This window comes from Lissotriton vulgaris, chromosome 2_1 (genome assembly GCF_964263255.1).
Source record: "Lissotriton vulgaris chromosome 2_1, aLisVul1.2, whole genome shotgun sequence".
Lineage (NCBI taxonomy): Eukaryota > Metazoa > Chordata > Amphibia > Caudata > Salamandridae > Lissotriton > Lissotriton vulgaris.
Window position 1 is genome coordinate 1838406458 of NC_141687.1, and position 23155 is coordinate 1838429612.

General features: G+C 46.3%; 1 protein-coding gene across 2 annotated transcripts in view; it reads right to left on the reverse strand.

The window, feature by feature from the left end:
* Positions 1-18038: 18038 nt before the first annotated feature.
* TIPIN (TIMELESS interacting protein) overlaps positions 18039-23155 on the reverse strand; it is a 313598-nt gene continuing 308481 nt past the window's right edge. For both annotated transcript variants that reach the window (XM_086957990.1, XM_086957991.1), the window contains one exon: positions 18039-19774. In XM_086957990.1, coding sequence (XP_086814116.1) covers positions 18867-19774 — 908 coding nt within the window. In that variant the 3' untranslated portion in view covers positions 18039-18866. The remainder of the gene's footprint in view (positions 19775-23155) is intronic.

A 23155-nucleotide genomic window follows, 5' to 3' on the forward strand; every position in this document is an offset into this window, starting at 1 on the left:
TCCCTCCCGATCTTTGAGGGTCTTTGAAGAAAAGGTACAACATACCTTAAAGTCTTTTGAGGAGTGATCCGGGTAAAGGCAGTAGAGACAATCCTTGTTCCTTTTTACCACAGGAAGCACAGGTCCTAAAAAGGCCTTTCTTATGAGTATCTGCCATGAAGAACTTCACCCAGAAGATGGAATTTTGAAGTAAGAAACACTGGAAATCCAGAAATGAGGAAAGCTGAGCAGAGCTCAGAGGAGACTCCCTTAGCACGACGTGCGGTAGAAAATCTGAGGGACTAGAGCTCCTTCCAGGAAGGTTCCAGAGGGTGGTGATAGCGGATTGATCTACTACAAAATGTAGTCCTTTTTACAAAAGAGAATATCAATGTAGTGTGTGGCACTCCTTAAGTGATATCAGTAAACAGTGATTATAATCAGTATAGGTTTTTGTTGGTTTCTGGGTGCCATTGGGTGGACCCCTCCTGACCTCGGGGGGAACCAAATTTGTAGAAAATGAAATGCAGTATCGAACCAAACGCCACTGTACCCTTGGTGGCACTCCTGTGGAGACGTGGTCTCTTGTGTTTGTATTCCGTATCAAGGCATAAAAGATTACCATCTGTTGAAGTTCATCAAATCATATATTCAGGCAATGACAAATTGAGCAGCAACCACAGCAGCTCACCTGGATACCTCTGCTGATGGGGAGTCTAGCACCAACCCGTTGATTAGGTCCTTTCCAACCAACCCCTTGATTATGTTTTCTTTCATCCCAATGGAAAGCTTGCGTCACCCCTCAGCAACCCACCCGCATTGTGAGCCCAGAACAAAACCTCCTGTCATTGAAACCTTCATTAATAAGGAGCCTCGTTTTCTTCACCTTGGTGCGCTGTGCATGGTCCCTTCATCATTTGGCCAAGAGTGAGACCAACATTCATCCCATATCATAAAGCAACACACACACCTCTTCACCGGCTCAGCCTCCTCAACACCTTGTCCTAAGGCCAGTACAACATGGATGCCTCTTCATCAACTCAGTCTTTAGGAAGCACGTTCTTGACCCTGCTCTTTAATCACCAGATTCCATGGTGAGCAAGTCAATTTCCTCTTGCAATCACGACCGGGACAGTTTCTTGGCAAAGACACTTCATCATCATAGGCCATGGTAAGCCAGTTGCCAACTCTGGCTTCATCACCTTAACCATAGTGAGCTAGGCCCAACCTGTTGCCCTGATCATTTAATTTTAGTTCTGTAAGTTTCACAACAATGATAGCTTTCACTGAATAAAAGAAAGTAGAACAAATATAATAAACAATAGAACAATTTGAGAAGAGAGAGAAGAAATGATAGGGTCCTTTAGAAAAGAGTATGTGTGGTAGTAGAGCATAAATGGTGAGAGTTTGAGGTGTGGAAGAAGCACTGGGCACAGGGTGCGGAGGGCACGAGGAGAAGCTAGGCGAAATTGGGAGATAAAACGAAGAGTGAAATGGGCAACTTCTAGAGTTCAAGAAGTGAGAAGGCAGGCCATAAGTTCATGTGAAGGTGATGCACAGAAAATGGAGAAAAAAAGAGTGATTACACGCCAATGCAAAAAGAGAAAATGGGGCCAGAGGAAGGGAGGAGGATTGCAAAACGTAATATTGGCTGAAGAGGGGCGAGAGTAGCAATAAAGACCAACATAGATGTATGAGCAATCATCAATGTGAGGTACAATTGGAGTAGAATTATGAATCTTTGCGGCTTTGATAGTAACGGTCAAACTTCTGTAGACTATAGAGTTCTGGTTTAAGAAGACTGTAGAAATGGGGATAGAAGTGGAGTCTGATACCAGGACCATTTCCCGGTATTTGAAATTAGAGGTTAAAACTTAGATGGTGATGATGAGGCTCCCATGAAGCCTCACCATCTTTTTTACTAAAAGGCGATGGAAACATTATCCAATCTGAACAAATAGCCATAGCAAGGTATTTCTCCAGTGCTCGCTCCTGACCCAAGATCTTATGACCAAGGCATGCATGTCTATGATTCAGTCTGCAACATCAGCATGGCTCAGTGCATTGCACAGGCGGTTTTTATGGAGGTGTCATCATCCAATCACACCGGAGAAGACAGATTAGCAGCAGCAGCAGCCTCATAAATACCTTAAGGGACTGAACATCAATAAACTACTTTACTTGAGGGAATGAAAGAAGACCATGCATACCACAGTAATAACCCACATCTGTGGCCAAAAGGAGGCATCTGCCACAGAGGCACCTACAGACAGTTGAAGTTATCTGAAGTCAGGGTCAGGTTAGAGGCTAGAACCAGGCAACATCTGCTACAGGCTCAAACTGGTAGGTGTACCACAATTGACCGAGCAACACGTGGAGGGTATGGAGACCTCAGCTGGGTTGGCTTTCCCAGTTTCTTTTAGGCATCAATATACATACAACACATAATTGACATTCTATTGTCACTCATAAAGGCCTATATGCTATGCTTCCACCAGCCAATTCCAATCTCGATGCTATACAACATTTACAACAGTTTCCCGGATGATGCTAGAACTGGCTCTAACCTTCTTCCTCCTCAGGAAGAAGCAACTTGGGAGGCAAAGATCGAAGACTGCCTCACAGTATACCAGGTTCCGTCGGAGGACCTCCTGATAGCCATTGCTAAAGGAATCCAATCAGGCTCCCCGCACAATCCTGCCCCTGCCAAATTCCTGGCTAGCGCCATGAGTGTTCTGGCACCTTATGTTGGCCACATATTGTCTACCTCTTTTAACACTGGCAAGGTCCCTCACGGGTGGAAACAGGCAGTCGTACTGCCTCTGAAGAAAAAACCCAACATCAGTGCGTCCCAGCTTAGCAACTTACGCCCCATTTCGCTTCTACCCTTCTTCTCTAAACTGGCGGAAAAGCTGGTTAACCAACAACTCTCAGCACACATAGAGTCCAGAGGCCTCCTGCATACCAACCAATCGGGCTTCCGGGCCCGCCACTCCACTGAATCAGCCCTCCTTTTCTCGACTGAGGCACTGAGGAAGCACGTAGATGCCGGACATGTGGCAGCACTAGTGCTCCTGGACCTCAGTGCAGCCTTCGACACTGTAGCACATCATACGTTGCTACAGTGTCTGAAGAAAGGAGGGGTGACAGGCATGGCTTGGTTATGGCTGGAATCTTTTCTCACCAACCGTAGCTTCTCGGTAGAGCAAGGAGGAGCACGTTCCGACACCTTTGACCTCGGTCAAGGAGTGCCGCAGGGATCAAGCCTCAGTCCAACCCTTTTTAATTTATATGTCACCCCCGTGGCTACTACTGCGGAACGCTATGGGGTAGAAGTAGTGACATACGCAGACGACACACAGTTGGTGGTCGCTCTGACCCAACCTGCTGAACAAGCCGCCGCGAACTTTTCAACATGCCTCCAGGAGATGGCTGGATGGATGGCGAAGAACTGCCTCCGTCTTAACGGTGACAAGACTGAGGTGCTGATTGTTGGAAAACCCCCCTCAGTCTGGTCATCTGCCTGGTGGCCGCAGACCTTGGGGCCCCTCCCTACCCCTAGTGATCAGGTCAAGAATCTTGGAGTATGGGTGGACTCAAAGTTGGACTACGACTACCACACCAGACGGGTAGCCGGTACGTGCTTCTCGATTCTACGGAAACTCCGCAAAACCATCGACCTGCTCCCAGAATCATCTAGGAAGACCCTGGTCCACGCCCTTGTCACGTCAAGACTGGACTACGGCAATGCCCTGTATCTGGGTGCCAACGCCACTATCCGGCGGCGACTGCAGACTATTCAGAATGCTGCCGCTCGCCTGGTCCTCCGGCTGCCCAGAAGAGCCGCCTCAAAAAAATCCCTACAAACACTACATTGGCTCCCGATCAATGAAAGAATCGACTTCAAAGTCCTTTGTATTGGTCACAGGATCGTACATGGCAAGGGCCCGGCCTTCCTTCGGAACCTTCTCTGTCCCTATACGCCCACCCGACAACTCCGCTCGTTAGGAGCAGGCCTTCTCGCTGTCCCCAGACACAAGAAAGCCAGAATGGGAGGAAGATCCTTTCGTACTTTGGCGGCACACAAATGGAACTCTCTCCCCCTGAGCTTAAGAGTGGAAACATCGGAGCTCATCTTCCGCAGGAAGCTTAAAACATTCCTCTTTCCTAAAGATTAGCCCGTCTTGTTCTGACTGACGGAGTAGCTGGCTCTTCTGACAGCGCGGGGACACACTGACAGTGTAACCATGCGCTTTACAAATTCAGAAATAATAATAATAATAAATAATATACACAATACTAGGTCACCCTACCCAATATCAAAGCTGCTTCCAAAAACCTCAAACAAAAGTGTGTTGCTGGGATGGATTTTCTTGATCAGTTATAAATTTGCAAAAGCCCGGGTTCAAAGCAAAGATACCACAGAGCTTTATTATCAAAAATGAACCGTATCTTCGCCATATCACTGCAAAAAAATAAGACCTGTTTAGCCCAATGACATTAAGTAGGTGATCTTTGTCAATCCTTGCAGGTGTTCACCGGAGATGTGGCCACGCTCCTACTAATTATTGCTTGTATCAGTGTTTTGTATTTCACTTATATTGTATGTGTCAACTATTTGTATTTTTATGGAGACTATTTTATTCCACAGTTTTCCACAGTTTTCTTTTGTTTTCACAGATAGCCAGATGGCAGTGCTTCAGCGAGACATCAATTTGTTGCTTTCTGTGGCAAAATCCCATTGAGTGAACCCTGTGTCTCCTCCTCTGGTCCCAGGTCAAGACTGCGCAGTACCTCTGGGTACATGGGTTCTAGCTCCTGTTTAACCAAGACATGTGTTGTGTGTTCAGTGTTCTTTCTACTGCTAAAACTCTGACACAGAGAAAACTGCACTAACCGTACAAGTAAGTAGAACTGTATTTTCACAAAGTAATTTTAGAGTATTATCATAGGACAAGACATTCAATTGCATAGTGAACAAACACTAGCAAAGCCAATAGAGGTGACTTTTTATGTAAGTGCATCCTCGTAGTGATGGATGACTAGGTGAAAGCAAGAATGAGTCAAAATGGGAGAATGATTGACAGGATGAGTGTGTGCAGCTTCTACAGAAAAAAACAGGATACTGCTATGTAGATTTGTATAATCGCTCCACTAATGAAATGGCAATGGTTCAGTCAATCATGACTGACAGTTACAACATATAGTGGTTGTACCGTGGGCCGATCAAAATATGAATGGCTCTAATAATCAATGTTTGCAGGACAGTAACATATTCTCAATCTCAAAAAAATCCATCGTTTTTTTACTCACCCCTACTCCCATTTGGACCCAGCCATATGCGAATCAGCCTTGACCCTGCTCCCCATGGGAACAGTCCAGCCTAAACTGCCAGGCTAGGTCTTTCCTGGACTGGAAACAAGTATCCTTAATTCAGGCTAGCTTGACTCCAGTGGCATGGCGAGCACGGGACATTCTGCTTCATCACTGGGACCGAGATAATGTCAGGTGCCCCACAAGACTTACCTCTGCTTGTGAAGAAATTCCGCAGAGACGACAAGAGCACCCGTCCCTGTACCCACCTGACCCTCGTGTAATGTAGAAACCAGCAGGGATGAGATGGACGCAGGGAAGGGAGCCAGTATGTAGAGGCTTAGTGTGGGTGTGGAGCTTGCGGGGTATCTCGGTGCCAGCTGGAAACCAGATCAGGAAAAGAACCACACCTCCCGCTTTCTGAGCAACCCCTCAAACACACACAGAATTAGTCTCTCTCCGGGAACTCACCAGTGCTTTTGTAGACTCCGGTACCCAGACATCATAGCTGCTCCTCAGAAGGACAATCAAGGTGAGGCGCTCCTGTGCAATGTACTCAAGCAAAACCCAAAGGAAAGCGCTCCTGCGCGTGTTGTACGAATTAATACTTAGTCACTGCTAAACTGTGGCATCCCTGGAAAACAAGGTGAGCTAATGTACAATACCCCCAAGCAGCGCTCCTGCGCGATGGGGGACCTAACTACAAAGAAAAAAAAAACAAAAGTAAGGCACTCCTGTGCCAAGACCCTTTAACCCCAGTACAGCGCTCCTGCGCGGCAAGGGTTTGTGTGGGCAGAAAACGCACTGCCCTGGATAGCGCTCCAGCGCGGTGACCCAAAGGAAAACAAGCAAGCGCTCCTGCGTGGCGAGAACAGAAAACAAACAGCGCTCTAGCGCAGCGGGAACAGAAATCAAACAGCGCTCCAGCGCGGCGTGAACTGAACACATACAGCGCTCCTGCGCGGAATAGGCCAGCTGGGTCCTGACGCGTCTCAGCTCCGGGAAACGATATCGGGTCTCTGGAGATTCCGGAAAGGATTCGAAGCACGGAGCCGGCGGGAAACGCGATGTTTAAGCGTTTCCCCCGGAAGTGCTTCCGTAGGCCAAGGTCAGCTGCCCAGGACTAGACCGGGACTCCACTTCCGCCCGGAAGTGAGTATCCCGGCAGTTCTGTGTGAGTTTAGCGGGGATGGTGGGGAGCGGCAAGCGCCGCGAACCACGACAGTACCCCCCCCAGAAAGAGAACACCCCCGGAATTCACAAAGGGGAGGCAGGGCGAGGGCTCAGAGGGTGACTCAGATGAAAAGCACGGACCAAAACTGGCGCATGGCGTTCATGTGATAATGGTTCCCAAGCCACTCGTCCGGACCGTACCCCTTCCAGTCCACCGGGTAGAACAGCTTACCCCTGGTCGACGAGACCCCAAGATGGCCCTGACCTCATACTCAACATGGTCCTCCACCACCACCGGAGAAGGAGGAGAGGGAACCGTGCAGCCCGATTGGACCGCACGCAGAAGGGAGACATGGAAGACCGGGTGTATTTTCATGTGTGGAGGAAGCGAGAGTTTCATGGCCACAGGGTTGACCACCTTCTCGATGACAAAAGGACCCACAAAACGGGGCAGCAGTTTCTTGGGACCATGAACATTGAGGTGCCGAATGGAAAGCCACACCCTGTCACCCAAGCGGTATGAGGGTTCCTTCTGTCTATGAGCGTCAGCATGCGCCTTGTAGGTGTCCTTCGCCTTGGCCAACTCGAACTGTGCTTGCTGCCAGAGACTGCTCAGTGAATCATGATAGGACCGTACAGTTGGTAACTGGCTGTCCAGGGGTTCCTCCCAGGCAGAGGTGCAAGGGTGACATCCGTGGAGGCAAAAGAAAGGGGACATGCCGATGGCCGAATGCTTGCTGTTGTTTTACGCGTATTCCGCCATCCATATCACTTCAGACCATTCCTTCTCAACCATAAGCAGCAAACAACGGAGGTACTGCTCCATGGTGTGGTTTGTTCTTTCGGCCTCACCATCGGTCTGGGGTGGTACGCTGATGACAGGCGCACGTCCATCTCGAGTATCCTGCATACCTCTTTCCAGAAACGGGACACAAATTGCGATCCCCGATCCGTTATGACCACTGATGGAATGCCATGGAGGCGAACCACCTCGTGCACGAAGACCAAGGCCAGTTCTGCTGCTGTGGGTTGTTTCGCCAAGGGTACGAAATGCGCCATCTTGGAGAGGTGGTCCACTAAGATGAGAACCGTGGTGTGACCCGTCTTGGTGAGCTGGAGCTCGACCACGAAATCCATGGAGATGGTGTGCCACGGATACGGTGGTACAGGAATGGGACGCAGATGACCAACAGAAGGCTCTGAACTGTTCTTGCCTACCAGACAAACGGCACAGTTTGTGACATGGTTTCTCGTGTCGGTCACCATTGTTGGCCACCAGAACTGTCTCTGTACGAGATCGAGCGTCTTGTGATAGCCAGGGTGGCCGGAGAGCACATGATGGTGGCACATGCGGATAGCTCTTTTCTGTCCAGGCACCCCCGGCAGGTACATCTGTTCTCTTCTAAACAGCAACCCGTTCACACAAGTCACACCTTCGTGTCCCTCTGCCAGGACAGCAGGATTGGACTGCTTTGTGTCCCTTTTCACCTGGGTCATGAAATCCGTGGATGCAACAACGCCCTCGAAGTGTTTCTCTGGTATTATGGAGAAGTGAGGCTCAATGGTTAGAGGAGGCAGACCCGGAAGCTGAGATCGGCCCGGGACCAGGGTTCGATTTCCAACGCGGCAGGGTCTTGGGTCAAAATATCCGCGGGCCTGATAATTCTCGCCTCGGTGCCTACTCTAACCTTGGGTTCCACTCTGCAACTCTGGGCAATATCTTGCTTAATCTTCACAATGGCCCCTTCAACGCAGGGGATGCCTGGTCTCACCTTGGAGGTGCCCAGCAGGGACCATCTCACAGGGATAGCCAGGACGGGTTCCCCAGCGGTATACAGCGCCGGGACGCCTGCGGTGCGGGCAGCTGTGCGCTTTACAAGTGCACAACATTTACATTTACATTATGGAAACAGGCTCGGCGTCTTCGGCCTCCTCGTCGGATTCGCCTAACTGCGAAAGGGCATCCGCTTGGGCGTTTTCTTTCCCCGGTCGGAACGTGATCACAAAGTTGTACTCATTGAAGAATAGGGTCCATCGAAGCTGTCGGGCTGTGAGGGCACGTGCTGATCGTAGAAACTGGAGGTTGCTGTGGTCTGTGTAGATGGTTACTGTGTGTTTGGCGTCTTTCAGGAAGTGGTGCCATTCCTCGAATGCTGTCTTGATTGCTAGGAGCTCCCGGTCTGACACAGTGTAGTTGCGTTCAGCAGGTTGGAGCTTCTTGGAGTAAAAGGCCACAGGATGCAGCTGTCCTGTGCTGGTACTTCTTTGTGATAGCACTCCCCCTATGACGTCCTTAGAGGCGTCTGCCTCCACTATGAAGGGCTGCTCGGTATCAGGATGTGCCAGAACCAGGGCTATGGTAAACCACCTTTTTAGTTCTTGGAAGGCGTGGTCTGCTTTCTGATCCCAACCAAACCGTACCCCTTTGCGCAACAGGCGTGTAATAGGAGCCACCATCTCGGAGAAGCCTGTGATAAACCGACGGTAATAATTGGAAAAACCTAGGAACCTTTGGACCTCTTTTACGGACTCCTGGGTAGGCCAAGACAAGATGGCTTCTACGTTCTTGTTGTCCATTTGGATGCACGTGAAAAACGCTCTTCTCCAGTTTCATGTACAAACTGTGTCTTCCCAGCTGTTTGAGGACTGCACGCATGTGCTGCACGTGTTCTGCGATGGTCTGTGAAAATATCAAGATATCGTCTATGTAGACGATACAGAAGACGTCTATGTAGGCCCTCAACACCTCGTCGATGAAGAACTGGAACGCTGCGGGAGCGTTATAGAGTCTGAAAGGCATGACCTGGTATTCGAACAGACCGAATTTCGTTCGGAAGGCGGTCTTCCATTCGTCACCCTTTCGGACTCTGACGAGATGGTAAGCCCCCCGAAGGTCGAGCTTTGTATATATGGAGGCGTTTTTACCTGATCCAGGAGGTTGGAGATCAACGGTAGGGGGTACCGGTTCTTCACTGAGATGGCGTTCATCGATCTAAAATCTATACAGGTCCTCAGATCACCTTCCTTCTTCGACACGAAGAAAAGAGGAGAGGAAACCGGAGACCTGGAATGACGAATGAATCCGTTGCCCAGATACTTGTCCAGATAGGAACAAAGGTGGATGCTCTCCTTCTCCGTGAGTGAGTATATCCTGCTGCATGGCAACGTGGAGCCGGGGATCAGGTCTATTCGGCAGTCGAATGACCGATGTGGTGGCAGAGTGTTGGCTCCCTTCTTGTCGAAAACTTCCGCTAGGTCCTGATATTCCTCCGGTATGGCTGCTTGGGAAATCATCCCCATGCCTTGTAATGGCAGCGAGCGTGCTTGTATGGAGCAAGCACCTAGCAGGTCGTCCTTCGTATAACATATCCTACAGCTGTGTTCCGAATCCAGGTGTATGATTCTGGACACCCAATCGACACGGGGATTGTGCTTCACCAACCACGGCAAACTCAATATGACCTTAAACTGAGGGGCGTTAATGACATCAAAGCTGATGGACTCAGCGTGGTGGTTTGCAAGGGTCATAGTCATGTTCTCGGTTCGATGCCTGATAGGGCCGGAAGTTAAGTCAGTTCCATCAACAGCCTTGACTGTTTCTGGTTGTGCTTTTGACACTGTGTCCATTCCCAAGGCACGCGAAAACGCTGTATCAATAAAGCTGCCTGTCGCACCGGAATCCAACATAGCGGTTACCAGCCATGTTCTGCCCGCCTGGTTCTGTAAGGACACTTCCACGCCTACGTGGTGGCTGCCGTCGAAAACTGTTGGGATCACTGAGGTACCTTTCGAAGAACCCAGAGGACGGATCCCCTTGTCTACTGGGTTGTCTCGTTTCACGTCTTGTCGCCTTTGGTGATGGGCAACGCAAAAGGACTTCTGCCCCGACGTTTCTTTGGTTTCACCGGACATTCCCTTACGAAGTGTCCGCTTTTACCGCAGTAACGGCACTGATTCTGCTTCCTCCGTTTTTCTCTTTCTTGACTGGTCAAGGGCCCTCTTATGCCACCGATCTGCATGGGTTCAGGAGCCTCGCACTGAGGAGCGGATTCTTCTTTGGCCTTTTCGGCGCCCTTGTCCCCAAAGGACAAGAAACGGTTGTCACTCCCTTTTCCCTTCTCGGTCCTTCTTTCCTGTAGTCGGAAGTTCATCTTCACCACCAAGTCGATGAAAGGACCTATTTCGTCAGGCGGATTGGGTAACTGCGATATGAGATCTTTTAGGTCATCACGTAATCCCCGATAGAACACTGATACCTTTTTATCCTCAGGCGAATGGGCCTCAGTGACAAGCCAGCTGAACATGGTGATGTAATGATGCAGGTCTTGGTTGCCTTGTTTCAGGTTGAGCAACTCATTGTCTGCGGCTTGCACAAAGGTGTGACGAGCAAACATACGCCGCATGGCTTCTTTAAAAGTCGGTAGGTGGTTGAGCATGGGATCGTCATTTTCTACCAATGCAATGGACCACTGAGCGGCGTCCCCGCCCATGTATGACAGTATGTATGCGACCTTAGATGCATTATCGGGAAAAGCCGAGGTTCTGGCCATGAAATGCAGGTGGCATTGATGGATGAATATTCCGTACTTGGGGCCAGATGTAGGTAAATATTATTTACCACTTCTAAAATACGAATCATACCGTGTTCGGTATTTAAGAAGTAGTAAATTAGAGGGGGGAGGGGGGGAAATGTAGGTAATTCTGATTCTGTAAATACCGAGTCTGTAAGATTCGGTTTTTACCGATTCTGTAAATACCGAATCAGTATCCCCCATTGATTCCTATGGGCCTTGAAGCCCATAGGAATCAATGTGGAATACTGAATCGGTATTTACCGATTCGGTAATTACCTATTCTTGCAAGGGTGCAGGGGGGGTCACTTTGACACCCTCTAGAACCCCAATTACAGGCTTGTGTGCCATGTGGCACACATACATGCCCTAAGGGTATGTCTGTGTGTCACATGGCACAGGTGTGCATGCACTCCTGGATTCTGTATTTTACCACCCAATTGGATTGGGTGGTAAAATACAGACTCCTGAAGGCCTGTGGCACTCTTCAGACTGCCACCTACATATCTATTTACCGATTCTGTACATTTACCGATTCGGTATTTTACCGAATCGGTAAATGTATAGAATCGGTAAAATTACCGAATCTGTACTTATGTAGCCCCCTACATAAGAAAACCGTAATACCGGTCGAAAATGGCCGAATTCGGCCGTTTCCGACCGGGTTTTAGGGCTCCTACATCGGCCCTTGGTGCTGTCACCGTAGAAGCGTTCGGGTGGTGCCAGCTGTGATGGACACACGACGTGAGGTATTTATTGCTTAAGCATCACGAGGAGATAGCGCGGGCTGACATGATAGTAAAATCACAAAAGCACGCACTTGTTCCATTGCTGCCATCAAAAACGAAGCAGGGGCGAATTACACTCTCCTCCCCCCAATTTCTCGCCAAATACTACAGGCATGTACAAAATCTACATCATGTAAAATAGTCTATTGGGCTTTAATTATACAGAGAAGTTTCTAGAGAAAGACAAGCTTAAATTGACCCAAAAGAATGAGGTTTGGTGGCATGATAAAGAGTGAAATAAAATAACTAAAGCACAGCTTCAGTACCGAGAGAGTGATCCTGGGAAAATTGTGTTCTTTCCTCTTATCACAGCTCTTTCACACGATGGAAGTTAGTTACTGAACTAAATGCTGGACACATGCAAAACCCTATAGCAGTGGTTCCCAAACCTTTGACTCCTGAGGACCCCCATTGAGTCACCACTGGAAGCCGGGGACCCCCAAGCAATTTGTATGAGTTAAATTTAAAATATTAAAACAGTAATTAAAAAAATGTGTGCACACAAAACAAATACTCAAAGTAGTAAGGATTTTGGGGCAAGATGTATGACCATTTCATTTAGCGCCTCGCAATTGGCGACACATTGCGAGTGGCTAATTGCGAGTCGCTAAATAAAATGTACAACAGTGTGTTTAACACTGTTTTGGATTCCCAATGGGGTCGCAAATTGCGAGGCTCAATATTATTAATGAGCCTCTCACAATTTGCGAGCCCATTGGGAATGCCAGCCCTACCAGGGATGGGGGCCTGCTAGGCTCAGCAGACCACCATGTCGGGGACTTCTTTTAAATAAAGCAGTTTTCTTTTTAAAAATGAAGCTCGTTTTCCATGCATTTAAAAAAAAAAAAAAAAAAAAGAAAATTCAACGTTTTAGTTTCATTTTTTAAAGGGCAGGCAGTGGTCCCTGGGACCACTGCCTGCCGTTAAAAAATAATTTTGCATGCATTTGCAAAGGGGAAGGGGGTCCCTGGGGACCCCTTCCCATTTGGGAATGCCTTACCATCTACTTGAAGTAGGTGGTAATTGCGAGTGTTTTGCGTCCGGAATTGCAGTCGCAAAAAATGTGTACATGGTTTTGAGACTCGCTATTTGGAAGGGAATGCCCCTTCCAAATAGCAAGTTGCAAAACCTATTTAGCGAGTAGCAAAAAAATTGTGACTCGCGAATTAGGCTATGTACATGGCCCAATTGTTTTTTGCATGCTCAAGCGGGTTTGTGAATCCGTTTGCGCATAGAAAAACGGGTCGTACATCTGGCCCTTAGTATTTTATATTGAAGGAATAGCCCCTCTGTCACATGTATTTCCTTTGTTTTATAAAGCATCTCTGATACCATTGTAGGATGTAGGAGCACTTTACATCACACACATATAGAGACAATGAATCATACATGTAAATAAGTGTATAGAAAATGTTACACAAGGTAAAGGGGACTACATGGTGTAGTATTCACATGTCATTCATACTGGTAGACATTTTTAAATAGTGCTTAGTCTGGAAAAGCACAATCTCAGGATTCAAAACATAACACAGTGGGTAGCAAAGACTTTAGCATTAACAATGTATTTCCACCCAAATAAATATTTTTAGCAGCATCAGGATAATGAATGACTGGGAAAACCATAAGTTAAAATCTGGTACCATGCAGTTTGCAAGCAGCTCTTTGATGTCAGTTTATAGGTTCCTCTGCTAGATTACGATTGTCACTTATGTAGTGCACAGTAACAAAATAATTTCTGTGACAAAAGCAGTAACCACAGACCTATGCAGTAACCACAGACCTATGCACATAAAATACTGCTTTTTAACCAGTTTGTTGCTTCGAACGTTCTGCGCCAGTGCTAAATGTTCCAAGAAACGGCTGCGGCCACGTCGGCCAACAGACGTGCGCAGCACTGGCAAGGTAGTGCTCGCGACGACGGTTGGCCGACGGCAGCACTAAAGGTGTTAAAATGCATGTTACACTTTCTTTGCAGTAGGCACATTAACCCTCTGTGCTACATTAGTTAAGTCAAAGCTGCCACTGAAAAAAACTCTCATCTGTCTCCAGCAGGTACATAAATCACTGGCATTATCTTGACACTTTTATTGTTGCTCGAAAGCTGCTAATTATACAAGAAACTTTTCTGTGTTTTTAAAACTGCTTCCTACGGACCCCCTGGGAATATGTCACGGACCTCTGGGGGTCTGCGGACCCCAGTTTGGGAAACACTGCCCTAGAGTATTCATCAAAACTACTAATCTATTAATTCTGGAGTTTTACAATGCTCCAGGGTTACTTTGGAACCTGAGACAAGTAAATTTGTCAGACCCTTTGTGAAACTGCATTTTAGTTAGGTTGATACATAAACATACAAGAACTCCTTCAAAATACAAAATAAATACTAACTGAACAAAGTCAAAGTTGACAATACAGGACACAAACAAGAATTAGCACAGTCAAAAGAACTGGTAATGGCAAGCTGGTGCGACAGCTATTTTCTTTTCCAAGCAAACGTGACAATACTAACAATGAAGTAATAAGGTTTCAGACGGGGCAAGACTCGCCCAGCGTTTACCTTGCGGGAGCGAGCAGCGGCGCCATCTGTTTTCAAAGCGCAAGCACAATAATTGCAAACAGATGGCACCGCTGCTCGCTCCGGCAAGGTCAATGCCGTACATGCACGAGTGCTCATTGGAAACAGTGCAGGACATGCACGAGTTTCTAAAAAAGTCCAGAGTAATTTAAAGAGGTCACTCCAAATCAGCGCTAGCGCGCTGCGTAGGCGAGACCTAAAAAAGGCCAATAACTGGCAAAGTATCCAGACCACAGGCATAACAGGGGTCTCCAAAATTATTTCTATCATCTTAGTGACTATCTTAGTGATAGTCACTGTCCCTAATATTATACTGTGGGGCATAGTAATATTCAAAATGGACAGAATGTCTGGCCGATGGGGCATGGGTCTCAGATTCTGATAAAAACCAGCTATGTATTTTCAGCATCAGTGACATCGGAATCAGGGTTGACACAAGCCAGTGGCGTAGATCTTAGCACAGAAGGTGGCGTTGAGTGTGGTGCCGATGATGGAATCGAGGTTGGTGGCGGGGCTGACGCCGGGAAGGGGTCAGCCTCCGAAAAAGGTAGAGGCACAGTTGGCGTCAAAGATGGATCGGCTGATGTTAAACTAAACCGACTTAAGTGCCCCTTAGATCCATGGGGCCAAAAGGCGCTCCAGAGAGGTCCGGTGTGGCACCAAAATTCTGAGCCACGGCTACGCTTACCTGTTTGGGATTGGGCGGAAACTGGACTAGTACTGAAATATGTTGTGCGGAGGGAGAACGAACGAAGGTGCCTGAAGCGCCACTCAATTCTGGATGGTGGTACAGGCAGGACACAGGAGACCCATGCTTTAAATTCTTATACTTTTGTGGGAATCTTTGACTTACCTGATTCCTGTGACCATGATGATAAATGGTCATGGGAGCTGCTGCAGGAGTGAGTCTGCACTCTCAACTTTGCCCAGGACTGCTGCACCTTTGACTCCAACTGTGGTAGCTTTTTTGATCTACAGTTTGGTGACAGCAAGTTTTGCCTCGTTATTGCAGATGGACTTTTTGTTCATCTTGGTGCAGCACGGTCATGATGCTGAGTCGTGTTTGTAGTCGAGGCACGATAGGTGGATATAAAGGATGTCCCTAATCCACATCTGCTGGTTACAGTCACAACATGGTGTAAACCCTGTAGTCTTAGGGGGTAACATGGTCTGCACGCTAGAATAGAATGTTGAGGGAAAACCTCCGTAAAAAGTGACAAGATTTGAGAAGCTCCAAATCTGCATCGATAGGCAAATAAAGATAGGAACTAATATCAGCAAGCGGAAGTGGCAGATATATACGGGCCTGATGTCACATCTGGGGCGGGACGGTCCCGAAACGGAGACTCATGATTCCACCTGTTGGCACACGAGGGGACTGCTACAAAAAAGTCCAGATACAATCTGGTGTCTGGGAGAAATTAACTAGTTGAGCAATCTGCAGTTAAAATAATTCTCTATCAGAAACAGAATACAAATCTCACAAACTGCTTATGTGGAAATAAAAACTAACAGTCAGACAACAAGAAGTAGATCACTGTAGGAAAAAAATACTCTAAATTTCAATCACAAAAGGTGTAACAAATCCTGGCCCCTTCCATTTTGTCAAAGACCGCATTAGGAAGCCAGCCCTACATTACGGACTTCAACAGACAAACAATTTAATAGTTGGAAAATGTGTAAGACATAACTTGTTAATGCATAGAATGAGAAGAACCTGGGGGTGCAAAGTGGATGATCCCATCATTGATCTAACACTGCAGATGCAGTTGAATATGAGAACTGGGTGTAGAGCAATCATTCAGTACATAATGTGCTGCAAATAGGAGATTTTCCGACTCTAGATTATGTAAATTCCCAACGGAAAGCCTTACTTGCACATTTACTGGTGATTATTAGGTTGAAATAAAAGGTTTGTGGCTAAGGTAGCTAGAAACACCCATTTTAAGTGCATTCCGTTTAGATACCTCCACCAAATGTACCTTATTTCTAAATGCCTATGAAGAATTTACCCCAATATATAAGGTACATCGCCTAGGTGCAAAAAAGATGCATGTTTCTTAGGCATTGTTTGGAAAACTGTTATAAAGACACTATGAATTGACAGGTAGAAAAAGTCTCAATGACCACAAAATGTGCCTGTCAGAAATTATGCCACACCATAAAACACTAAGGGGCCGATTACGATATTGGTCAGAAACCAAACCGCCCTACTCCTTGTCGGATTCTGTTCCTCCCCTTCTTTATGAACACCGTCCCGAAGGACTCCCATTGACTTTAATGGGAGCTGTATTCCAAACGACAACACAGGCTCCTATGGGGAAAATGGGTGTCAGAAGAAAACCTTGTCTGAAGGGGGGTCCCTTGGGTACCCACTCAATCCTAAACCGGAAGACTCAGGATGAAGGCGGGTCCTTAAAGTCAGTTTCGACCGCCTATGTATCGGATAGACCAAGTCGGAAAGGCTGTTGGAATCCGACATTGTAATCAAAATGCTGTCCATTGAGCTTTACGAATAGGCTCCAACCAACTCGGATTCTCCGAATGCCAGTCGAAACAGATTCTGAACGAACGAACTGTTCCCCTTCTGACCGCGAACATCGTAATCAGTTGGTCGTAAAGGTTTCCGACCGAGTCGGAAGAATAGGTTCTGACAGGGTCTAGGAGAATCTGACTGTCGGTCAAAGGCTTTCCGACCGACATCGTCATCAGGCCCTCAGAGTAGAATGTAAATTAATAGATCTAGTAGTATTGATAGCCAACACATTGATTGCTCTAACTTGGAAATCAGTGGGTCCCCATAGACTTCAGGTTGCCTAGCAGAGGCGAAATGTTGGATGTAACCTGAAATCTACTTTATACTTGTACAAAAATACTTCATATTTTTTTGGATATATATCCAGCTCAGAATTTTGTCATACTAACCAGACTTTTTCTTTTACTGTAACTGTTAAATAATGCTCCACAATAGCACAGAAAGTTATGTATAAACCAATAGAAATGTACTTCGATTTTCAAAGAAAGGACCAGCAGGGTGAATTCTTGTCACTTAAGTAGAAATTACCTACAGAGCTGGTCAAGGCTCCCATCGTTACTCAAAGATATTTAATGTATGTTCCATAATTAGTCAGATGATATGAAAGTTGTTTGTTAACTCTCAGAAGCGGAAAGGAACAATAACATAAAAATTGAATACTTTAAAACGCTCAAACAAAACCAAGGTCTGTAATATTGAGGATGATTCAGTGAGTTAATACCAGATCCTGATGGGCAATTTATATACAGGTCAAAAATTGAAAACCAATAACACCAACTCTGCCTTTAATCCTTTGGAGTTGGGTAAATTGAGTATCATTACAATTGGTAATTTACATTATTTACTGTGCTATGACACACTATCTCAAAAGATAATATAACAGGATTAGCATTCCAGGTATCTTTACTTGATAGTGTTAGGCACTTTAAAAGGTTGCGATTTTAAATAACACATCTTGCTGGTAACATTTTTTAGCGTCCACCCCAAATACTCCAAGTTAATGCTTAGCTTCAAGGACCGTGACCAGGTTTTACATGTTAAAAAAACTTTGCTCCTATATTACATATATTTTTGCCACTTACCGATTAAGAAATTACTTGAAGAATCTTCAAAACATTTTTATTTCTTGGTGCATCATACAAATAAGACATAAAATATATTCGCAATAAGTAATTTAAATACACTAGCAGTTATGTTCTCCATTTAAATTGTAGCCTATTTGCTATAAGGTTACAACGCAAAAATCTCTCAACAGCTAGAAAACCTTTGCACGTAATTCTGTGTCAAGAAAAAGTACAAACTTGGTAGCATCTGTAGTGAGGATTCTAGATATTTGCCAAAACGCATACTTTGTTCCTTTGTCTCTAAAATGCTAACGACTGAACACTTAGCAACCACCTGAAGTGCAAATCTCTTAAGAGTAGGGTGCACCCATTTACGGTTCAGAGGTAAGAAACCGACTCAACTGTCCAAAAATTCCAGCATTTTGAGTCCTCTGTACCCAACATTTCCTTGCATGCTAGCAATACAGTTCATCTATAAACTTACAGTCAAAACTTAAAACCTCATACTGCAATTAGCAGTTGGCATGAATTTTTCAGGCTGGGGACGCCCCAACTGCCAGTAAGTGTGATTTTAACTTTGCAAAAGCAAAAAAACAACAGACCAACCAAACTCTGGATCCCAGTCATTTTCAGGAACGAAGTTCTTCGGTCCATGGCTTCCCAAATTTTCACCTTTCACATAGGTTTTGCAAACAGAGTCCATGTAGTTTTCATTCAGTTTAGAAACAACTTATTTGCCATTGTTGAACTGTGTGATATACATAATGTATGAAGCCCACACAGCTTAGTTTCCCTAAAGGCATTCTTTGTAAACGGATTCCACCACAGAGCGTCTTACACATATAGATGTTGATTCAATTAATGCTTTTAATCAATCCCCAAAGGATTCTGTTGCGGTGTGTCTATGCTCATACTGATGGCTTCTTCTTCATGCATACCAGAGGCAGTGGAACTGGCAGCTTCCTCTACAAAAGCAGGATCAGTCACAATGGCATCTTTCACAAAAGCTCCATTGTTTGCGGTATCAACAGCACTGTCCAATACAACTGAAACGAAATCAACACCACCTTTATTTAAAGCATCGCCTGCAGCAGGTACTGTGGAATCATCAGCAGAATGTACAACTGCGTCAGTATTATCTATTTTAATTATAGCACTAACACACGCATTCCTGTCTTCAGCGAAATCAAAATTTGTCTTAGATGTTCCTTTAGCTACAGCCTCCTGCTTTGTGGCGGCTTCAGAACGAATCTTTGCAGCAAATGGTTCATAATCACCAGCAACCTTATGCACAGGCTCTTCAAAGACATTTCCCTCAGATGTGTCTTTATCAGACACAGCTGTGTCAACTGATATCTCTGCAACTGTCATTTCGTTAATGGAAGCAGTTGCATCTTCACCTTTATCAATATCTACCATTGTGTCAGCAGCATCTTCCATCGCAGATGTTTCAGCAGCATCTTCAACCAGAGCCATTTCAGCTGCCTCTTTCCTACAAGCAATGGCAGATACGTCTGCTACTATGCTCGCTGCAGCCACCTTATCTGTGGTAGCCTTTGTTGTATTAAGATTTGCAACCTCTAGAGCTATAGAATTACTGGCATCATCCAATACAGATGCACTGGCTGCACAATCCATTACCGAGGCTTCTGTCTCGGCAGCAGTGGCTACCAAGACATCCAAAAATTCGTCATCCATATCATCATCAAGCTCATGTGCATCCTTATTTTTAACTTCTGCAACAGGTGGCACAGCCAAAGGAGAAGGCAAGAAATCTGCAAAACAAAATTATTTGTAGGGTATAAACTTTGGTGGTACAATGTATACGAGTGAAAGCATTTATTATAACTTGACAGCCCCTATCATGGTGGTGATTCAGGTCACTAATATTCTCACAAAACTCTAGTTTAAATTGTGTTGGTTTTGTAAATATTTCTCTTTTCTTCCCAATGTAATGGGTTAGCACAGTTACAGATGACAATCCACTTTGACATACAACAGCCATATTTCCAGGCCATGAGATTGTGAAACTAAAATGCATATGTTCTCTGATGTAGCAACATTTTCAACGATCAGTAGCAAAGCCAATAGGTATCATTTTATTTTTTAACCATTGCGTTCATATTTTCAAGCCCCTCAAAATCTGCAATCAGCACTTTTCTGATACAGTAACATAGACCTGCGGTTCTTAACCTTTTGACTTATATGGGCCCCCACTGAATCATTACTAGAATCCGGGGACCGCCACTGAGTCATTGTTGGAGGCTGGGGACCGCTCGCCTTAACAATTTCTATGATTTAAATCAAAATACTACACAAACACAAATATACACCAAACAAACGTTCAAATATTAAAATGTGTTACATACACAATCAAATATAGAAGAAAGTTTGATATTTCAATTTTGCATTTTAGTGAATATATACTTTTAAAATGTTAATGTATTAATTTTAATATTATTTAGATTTGCAGCAAAGTCGCAGACCCCCTGATTAGGCCACGCGACCCCCAGGTTAAGAACCAGTGCCTTAGACTGTTACTTAAGATCCTTCAAGTTAAACACAAGTGTTTTCTGTAGAACTTGTAACAACGTATGCCATTTGTTACAACCGCATTCAGAGGGCCACGGGGCAAGCAAGGGTTACTGCGCCTATCCAAGGTGGCTGAGGCCCTTTACCCCTGGTGTCCCTGGACCCACCCTACTATGGATCCGAATCAAATGGGTCAAGCACCTACTCCTGCACCTGACTCTCAGCTAGTAGCGTAGCATGAGCAGTCAAGGTTCCCTCGGCGGAAAATGTAGATACAGATCAGTTAACATAATTCATAATCCAACGTGCACGCAGCACACAAAATAAATCAATGCCCAGTCAAATATTTATTTTGTGTAAAAGAAGTGTTTTAATTCTAAACAGGCAAAGGTAAAAGACGTTCAATAAGCAGCAACATAGGCACCCTTGAGGAACCCTAGTAATGATCAGTCCACCTCCTCCCCCGGGCTACTAAGTTCCCGGGTAAAGCGTGTAGTGTTATTCCCCATCCACATGCGGCAACATCCAGGGAATGTAAACTACAAGGTCCTGCTCATGTGGATTCCCCCTCTCGGACTGTCAATAAGGTGTAGTCACTTTGAGTCAAGTGGGGTTGCAAAAACCAAAGGCAGTATATCCCCTGGGGCCTAGTAGGCCCAGTTCTCACTTACCCACTCTGGCAGTATGAACCATGGTAGCGGTGCAGTGCGGTCTTGGCCAAGATCGGCAAAGTCAGGCAGGGCGCATTCAGACGGCCAGCTTCTGGCAGGCGCCGGCTCGCTCTCCTGAGTTACGCTTACCAGCGTCCTGGCGATAGGAGTAGTTCCGGCTTCAGCCACAATCAGTAAGTCTTTTCCTTGCTTGCTTGGGATGGGGGCAGTCTCCTTTCTCCAGCGGGCTCTCGAGGGTCTTCAACAGCGTGTTGACTACCTCATGCCTCCTCGGAATCAAAGCCTCCCTTGTCTAGGTTGTAGCAGAAGGTTTGGGCCAAAGGAAACAATTCAGACCACGGGCATCAGCTCTTCGAGTAGCCCCTCCTGGCACATGGGGTCGCAGCAACTTACTGCACACAGACAGCGGATCGATCGCTGTGACACAGTTCCTTATCACAAGGCGGTCCCTCCTGGCATATGGGGTCGCCAACTGTCACAACTCTTCACAAGGGCAATGGCCTGATCGATGCTGCACTATCCTTGGGCACGGCGGCCCCCTCCAGGCATATGGTGTCACCAAATTTCACAGCGTTGCAAATGTGCAAAGGAGCAATCGGTGCAGCACAGCGCCTCATACCTCGCTCAGGAGCTCCACATGTCTGGGTTCCCCTATAGATCTTGCTCCCTCTACCATGGACCTCTCACAAGCACACCGGTCTTGACAAGCAGGCAGTTACTGGTGCTTCCAACGCCAGTGCAGGTGAGCTTGGTTTCCCTTAGGTGCTGCTCCTAAACCCAGCAGGGAGATTAGCAGGCTGGGCCCCTAGTCCTGGTCACAGGCAGAAATCCTGCAGGGTTTCCCCTTCACTTGCAGCCCGACTGGTTGCTTGGCAGATGAGCAAGTTTAGGGACTCAGGCTTCCCTACTTCTAGTTCCTTCCAGACATAAAATGTGATTTAGGGTCTAGACCGTTGAAGTTTCATGTTGGGTTTTGCTTCTTTAAAATGGCATCTTGCTTGTTTCTTCTTCCTCGTGAAGGATGTCTGTCACAGCAGGTAGGACTCCAAAGCTAATTAACCCATAACAAGATTAATGGGAGTGACCAAATTTTACACCTGGACGTGAGCCACAGAGATCTGTGCATCAGTTTAATCCTGGGCTCTCAGCCCTACCCTTCATGATTCTCTTACCAGCCAAATATTCCTCTTCCTGAGATGTGTCCAGGCCCCATCCTTGTGATCCGTCAGTGAATCAAAGAGCCCTTTGAAATGCACAGGGAGAGCCTGTCTCCCCCTCACTCAGTGTTTGTCCCACCCAGCTTACAGGAATGTAGCAATATACAATTCTGTCTGGGGAGCTTCCTCTACTCCTCACAGCACACAGTCCATGTCTAGTATTGTTGTGCCCATGTACCAAGCTACCACCAGCATATTAACATGCATCACACACCCTCGGTCAGCACACGCTGTTCAATACTACAGTCTCTCTGTACTGCACCAGAGTGCGTAACCTTAAACACATCCTGCCAGCATACACACACTTACCATGTGCACACTGTCCCACACTGCTCCGTGTAGTGTATATCGTGCGCGCTCACATGCACTCAACACGTTTTTACTACTCACGCACTACAACATCAGCCTGTTAAAGGCCAAGGGTGAGTTAAACACACAACAGCAGAACTTTTTAAAAAACTGAGTGCGGCCTACAGGGTAAAAAGGACCTAGTAACTACTATGATGATGATGATGATGATGACAGTATGCTGCCACCACTGCACCTGTGCTGTTTAACAACTGGAGAAGGCAGTAGCCACCACTAGGAGTCCCTCCTGGTCCAACAAGATCGTAATCTGCGAGACAGGCCTATGTCATGGCGTACAAGCATGATATGTGTACCCCTGTGACAAAAAAAATCAGTATTAGGGATTCAGACAATATACAGTTGGGCACTCAGAGCAGGGGTACACGTC